The sequence below is a fragment of the Acyrthosiphon pisum genome, chromosome X (assembly GCF_005508785.2).
Source record: "Acyrthosiphon pisum isolate AL4f chromosome X, pea_aphid_22Mar2018_4r6ur, whole genome shotgun sequence".
Lineage (NCBI taxonomy): Eukaryota > Metazoa > Arthropoda > Insecta > Hemiptera > Aphididae > Acyrthosiphon > Acyrthosiphon pisum.
The window spans coordinates 25,237,043-25,244,025 of NC_042493.1; the positions used below are offsets into that span (position 1 = coordinate 25,237,043).

General features: G+C 32.8%; 1 protein-coding gene and 1 pseudogene across 1 annotated transcript; both read left to right on the forward strand.

Moving 5' to 3' along the window:
* The first annotated feature begins 1,555 nt into the window (after positions 1 to 1,555).
* LOC100160210 (zinc finger protein 271-like) lies at positions 1,556 to 3,601 on the forward strand. The gene has a single exon (XM_001943983.4). It carries the CDS (start codon positions 1,837 to 1,839, stop codon positions 3,445 to 3,447), a length of 1,611 nt encoding a protein of 536 aa, XP_001944018.1. The 5' UTR covers positions 1,556 to 1,836; the 3' UTR covers positions 3,448 to 3,601.
* A 758-nt stretch (positions 3,602 to 4,359) lies between these two features.
* On the forward strand, positions 4,360 to 5,368 carry LOC103309438 (annotated as a pseudogene).
* The last annotated feature ends 1,615 nt before the right edge of the window (positions 5,369 to 6,983 follow it).

The following is a 6,983-nucleotide window of genomic DNA, read 5'->3' on the forward strand; positions in this document are numbered from 1 at the left end:
AATTAGTAAATAAATGTAACTTAACTTGGTTAAAAGTCAGTTACTTTTTTTTATATATAAAATTAAAAATTATACATAAGTAGGTACCTTTTTTAAAGCTAACAAATAACATAGTAATTCAATAAATGTGTTTAAATAATTTTTAAATATATGGATGCATTAAAATTAATTACAATAGGTAGGTACTTATATACTTAAATCAATGATGAAATCAAATTAAAATAATTATATTATTTTTATCCATTTGTTTACGGAATCGTCCACAACTATATTAAATATTATAATAATACAATTAACTATTAGAATATAATTAATTGGATACACAGCTCCACAGAAAACAATATACCTATAAACAAGATTGTGAAAAATAATTTTAGTTCACAGTCCACAGTCGACAGAATATTTGTTTGTTACCCCAATAATATGTTCTGTGAATATTCAATATTATATAATAACTATTATTATAAATTATTATTTATTAATTTAAATATTATTGAAGACATAAAAAACTTTCCTAACTCACAGTTTGGTTTCCGTAGCAAGTATTCCACAGTGCATCAAATCTGTCAAATAATAGATAAAATATAATTTTCTCTAGTAGAAGAACAATACTGCACTGGTATCTTTTTTAAACGCTCCCTAACTGACACATTTGACCAAGTCTGGTACATTGGTCTTCTGTTAAAATTGAAACTCATCTACTTAATACATTATACTTATGGATCGTATTCCCTCTTAATCAAAACCTATTAGTGCAGGAGTTCCCCAAGATACAGTCACAGATCTACTACTATTTAACATCTTCATATTTTCATACTTGCATCCTCACACTTCCAAGGGCTTATTTTCCTTCTCAAAAAATGGTACAAGGACTGGGGAGTGAAAATAAATGATTCTAAATCTATACACTGTGTCTTCAATCTTAGAAAGGTAAAATGCCAACCGTTTATACCCTATATAAGCAAACTTTGCCAACCACACAGAGCATTCACTGTATAGGCCTTCTTAAAACAGTTTAATTTTTTTAGGAAATAAGTTTAGCAATGAATCGCTATGGAATGCATGAGTTATGTGTAAGTTTATATTCAATATTTCAATGTAGTTTATGAATTCACATTGATATTGTATCGAAATGCCTATGCGATGTAGTAAAATACATCTTTAATTGTATTCCTACTATTCATTTAAAAACATAACTCTAAAAATGTAGATATGGTTCATTAATCTGCATTGAATATTTTTCACTTCTCGAGAAATTTTTAGATGATCACTAAAATAATCATTATTTATTTATAAATACTACAAGAATAAAAAAATATAAGAAGTTATAACCATTAAATAATCAAATTATAGGTAAATAAATATATTATATTGATCAATAACGTTTATGATTTTCAGTATACAGTGGCAAATTTAAGGGGGAGGGGGGGCATCAGATTCCGATGACCGATTGAATATTGGTTTACTAACAACAATTATATTACACCCATGTAGTATGATTTAAGAATAGTTTTAAGAAGCTATTATCTATTAAACTATTATAGGAGCTACGCCTACATGATTTATGTAACCAAAATAAATTTCAAATATTATTGATCATAAGTAACGATAGTACTATAAATAACTGGCTAAAAAATATAATAATTAATATAAATTCTAATCGAACATAATATACAGAATATTCTAGTTACAGTAGTAACCTTAGTAATCATACAAACATATAAAAAAAAAATTATTATTACCTTTTCAATTTAAATAAACTGTTATTTAATAAGACTAAAATACTAGTGATAACAAAGACTTTTCCGATTTGGTATAACCAACGTTGGTGACTAGATGTTTAATAAAAACGGAAAATTGATAAAGCACCTACAGACTCATGCCAGACAAAAACCGTACACGTGTGACGTATGTGACAAGTCATTCAGTCAAAGTGGCTCCTTGTTGGTACATCAGCGGACGCACGCAGAAGAGAAACCGTACCTATGCGATATTTGTGATAGGTCGTTCAGTAATAAAGGAGAATTGATGGCGCATTATAGGACGCACCCAGGAGAGAAACCGTACCAATGTGACGTGTGCGATAAGTCATTTTCAGTTAGCAGCAGTCTAACTAAGCACCGGAGGACACATACTGGAGAAAAACCGTACCAGTGTGACGTGTGCGATAAGTCATTCAGTAATAATGGTGACTTGAAGAGACACCAGCGGACCCACACAGGAGAGAAACCGTACCAATGTGACGTGTGCGATAAGTCATTTTCAGTCAAAAGCAGTCTAACTATACACCGGAGGACACATACTGGAGAAAAACCGTACCAGTGTGACGTGTGCGATAAGTCATTCAGTAATAATGGTGCCTTGATTATACACCGGCGGACCCACACAGGAGAGAAACCGTACCAATGTGACGTGTGCGATAAGTCATTTTCAGTTAGCAGCAGTCTAACTATACACCGGAGGACACATACTGGAGAAAAACCGTACCAGTGTGACGTGTGCGATAAGTCATTCAGTAATAATGGTGACTTGAAGAGACACCAGCGGACCCACACAGGAGAGAAATCGCACCAATGTGACGTGTGCGATAAGTCATTTTCAGTTAGCAGCAGTCTAACTAAGCACCGGAGGACACATACTGGAGAAAAACCGTACCAGTGTGACGTGTGCGATAAGTCATTTACAGTTAGCAGCCAACTAACTATGCATCGGAGGACACATACTGGAGAAAAACCGTACCAGTGTGACGTGTGCGATAAGTCATTCAGTCATAGTGGACATTTGACGAATCACCGGCGAATGCACACAGGAGACAAACCGTACTTTTGCGACGTTTGTGACAAGTCATTCATTAATAGTGGTGCCTTGATTAAACACCGGCGGACCCACACAAGAGAGAAACCGTACATTTGTGACGTGTGTGACATGTCATTTTCAGTTAGCAGCAGTCTAACTATACACCGGAGGACACATACTGGAGAAAAACCGTACCAGTGTGACGTGTGCGATAAGTCATTCAGTAATAATGGTGCCTTGATTAAACACCGGCGGACCCACACAGGAGAGAAACCGTACATTTGTGACGTGTGTGACATGTCATTTTCAGTTAGCAGCAGTCTAACTAAGCACCGGAGGACACATACTGGAGAAAAACCGTACCAGTGTGACGTGTGCGATAAGTCATTTACAGTTAGCAGCCAACTAACTATGCATCGGAGGACACACACAGGAGACAAACCGTACTTTTGTGACGTTTGTGACAAGTCATTCATTAATAGTAGTGCCTTGATTAGGCACCGGCGTATCCACACAGGAGAGAAACCGTACATTTGTGACGTGTGTGACAAGTCATTCAGACAAAGTTATCAGATGACGGTACATCAAAAGACGCACACAGCAGAGAAACCAATCCGTGTCCGTGTGATGTGTTTGACGAGAGACTCGTAAAAACTGACTGACGGTACACTAGCGGACGCATACGTTGAAGATGTTAGATAAAATATGATAATCGACAAAGGTCAAATTATCAAAAATTTCTTTTTCGAATTTTGTTGGTTTGATTAATATTGATAATGATCAAGCCTTTGAATATAACTGAATATTCGACTTGTCAAAAGCGCTAAAATACTTCGGTTGGCAGGATTCTAATAAATGATTCTAATAAACTCTTAGTGGAACTGTAAGATAGTTATTTATTAAATACGGATTAGTAATATTGTCGCATAAGCATAAAACGAAATATATATAATTTAAATCGGTAGTTCGTCTGCGGATACACACCACGACGGTACCTAACGGCGAAACAGAAAAATTACGGCGGCGGAGGCCAGTCTGGTAGGCCATGTGACATTGTAGCTGTAATATACAAGACTTTATATTAATCTAATGTATTGTAACTTAAGTTACAATTGTACCTTTTCAGGGCATTATAATATTATGTTAAATCCACAAATAAAAAGTGTATTGCTTAAACATCTAGGTAGAGCTGAACATTTTATTATAGCATTTTGGATATTGTCATTGACTGTGCCGGCATCATAAGACATCGTGAAATATTTAATAAAATAGAAACCTGCAGTTAAAATAAATTATTAGGCTTTGAATTATTTTTCCAAACCATTTACTATGGTATTTTTTTTTTTCAATAATTACATTTTTTTGATTAGAACAAGTGTTTCAGATTGCTTAGCTGGCGTCGCTCGTTTGGCCATATGAGTAGCCTATTGTCAAATAAAAACCACTAATCCTGATAACGTGGAACAACCAATAGTTATAGAATTTAATCAAATAGCCGAACAACTGACCCATAAGCATTTGTTACAACAAACGTGTACTATATCAGTTAACTGTTCTTGTCAGATGATTAAATTAGCACTAGTTGCACTCAATGATGCATCTCAGTAGTACAAGTATTAGGTACTACGGTGAACGGTCTATACTAGTATAGCAGCGTTGTTTGACAGCTCACCTTACCAAAGAGACAGTTTTCAAAACTTAAAAGTCCAACTAGTTGGATTATCCTAGAATGTATTTTTTATATGCTTATTTTCTTGTACTGTTAATTCTAAATTTGAAAATACAGTGCTATTAGTTGCACATCCTTAGTAGAATTATAAACATTATAATATCACTATTAAATATATTTTTCTTATTTTTGTTCAAAAGAAATGCATTAATTAGGTGTATGGATTTATTGGAACCCAATGATTTATCCAATGACAAATTAGAAAATGATGTTTTGGAGTCTCGATATGTTATTACAAATACAAAATAATTTTATTTAGTTAGTACGTTTTGAAATGTCCATACATTTTTTAATTGTATACACCATTTATTTTAATTTAAAGGATTCTATTAATGCTATGGATTGTGCGCTACAACTTGGAAGGTCAAACGCACTTATGTCTTATACAGTAGCAGCAGACACTGTATTCAATAATATTTCTGAAAAACTTTACTCCGCTGAAAGAGAGATAGGTACCTATATACTATAAAATGTATTTTATATTTTGTTCATTTCAAAGGTAATAAAATATATAATTATATATTTATATGTACCTATTTTTGAATTGTCAGTTTCAGTTTTGTACTGAAGAGATAAGTAAATTATAGAAGACAAATTCACTAAATTATTGGCAAACTGTGAATATATCTAAACATGAAGAAAGTTGAATAAACTAATTATGAAACATAAAAAAAAAATATTTATTGTTAACATGATATATAGGTATAACACATATTTTAATTAATATCTGATTACTCTTGTGAACTATAACTTTTAGAAGATTCACCACTTATATTATCAGAATCATATGATGATGAGTATCTTTTATTAATCGGTTGTTTTAATAGTTTTGATTTAAAATAACATTCATAATTGTCTTGAACCTCACTGACTTGATTTAGTTTTGCTAAAAGTATGTCTTTTTGTGCTACAGACATGGAGGTTCCTGGTAATAGGTTGAAAGCAGCAGCTTTATGTATAGTTTATTTTTCAAAATCATTTTTTTCAATTTTTAAGAGTTCTGATTCACTTGCCTAAAATAAAATTAATATTTATTTACTGTACTTACTGTAACACGATTATAGGAGATAACGTATTATTTATATAGGCGTGGTTAGAACTATTTTTAGATCTTACGCTAGAGTGGCAAGAGTGCAAGACCTTGTAAATATGCCTATTAAAACGTTTAAGTTGTCTTCTATCAGGCACGTAAAGAGGGGCTTATTTTTTTTTTTTTTTTTGGGGGGGGGGTTGATTAATTTTTCCAGATGGTTGAGGCTTAAAAAATGTGGAACACGCCACCATTGTATACTTTATAATCGTAGGTGGTTTTTTGTATAAAAAAGCTTCAAAGTACATTAAAACATATAGGTATACTAATACAATATTATTTTGATACTCACAGTCACAGGATTCTAATTTGATTAAAAAATTATTACCTTCTTAATGTAAAAATGAGCGTTCTGCTGAAGCTACACTAATTGGCAAACATGCAATAATATATAGTTGATTTTTAATATTAGGTAAAGAATCTCACTGCATGTCTCAAATGAAGTTACAGCATCCAAATTTGATTGTATCTTAATTCTGAAATTAACGGTTTTCATCGTAGGTAGTTACGGAATTGATTATTTACGTTCGACGTCAAGAGTTAAGAGAAGTAGAGTTACAGTAAAACCCATTCTTTGGAACAAAATTATTTTTTTAACAATCATAATTCTATTTTTTATTTTTTGTATAAATTTATTATTTATTATTAGTTATTACAATAGGGTCTTTGGGGGGGGGGGGCAATCCCTCCACCGCCCAACCACCCTAAATTACGTAACTGTCTTCTATAAATACCGTGATTTACTATCTCTTAAGTATTTACTTTTGTCAACTTAGCCAGATCATTGTCTACCCAAGACATGCTGCTCGGTGTATTGATGATGTAACGTGGTTAGGGGAACGACCAGTTAAATATAAGATATCCAGGGAAAATCGTAGGATCCTATAGATATAAATACAGTAGCCAGGGGCAGATATGTAGATATCAGAATCATAAATATATTTAAATGACTAGGACAGTGGCATATTTAGTATTTTTTGTAGGGGGCGGATCACAAGAATTTTAACTTACAGATTACGATGTAATAATTATAATATAATAATAGACATGTATTTAAAGAGCCATGGAAACGGATTTGTCTCCATATCCGCCCCCGTAAATACGCCTCTGGAATAGGATTCCATTTCAGTTGTAATTATGATTTATTGTCTACTAAACAACTACAAATAATAATACTCACAAATATATAAGCTATGTTCTATTATACTATGTGACTGTATCGTAGTTATACGGAGGACGGTAGTTGTAGTGTACTTACTTATAATACTAGTACACAGTGCTCGAATTGGGAATTATTAAGTAGAGGAGCTCAATCCAACAATTTATAAACTGCGTTCCAAGTGCAAAATTATTCAACGCAGCCTCGTG

Coding starts and splice junctions, on each gene's coding strand:
- LOC100160210 (XM_001943983.4), top strand. CDS start 1,837: ATGTTTAATAAAAACGGAAAATTGATAAAGCACCTACAGACTCATGCC.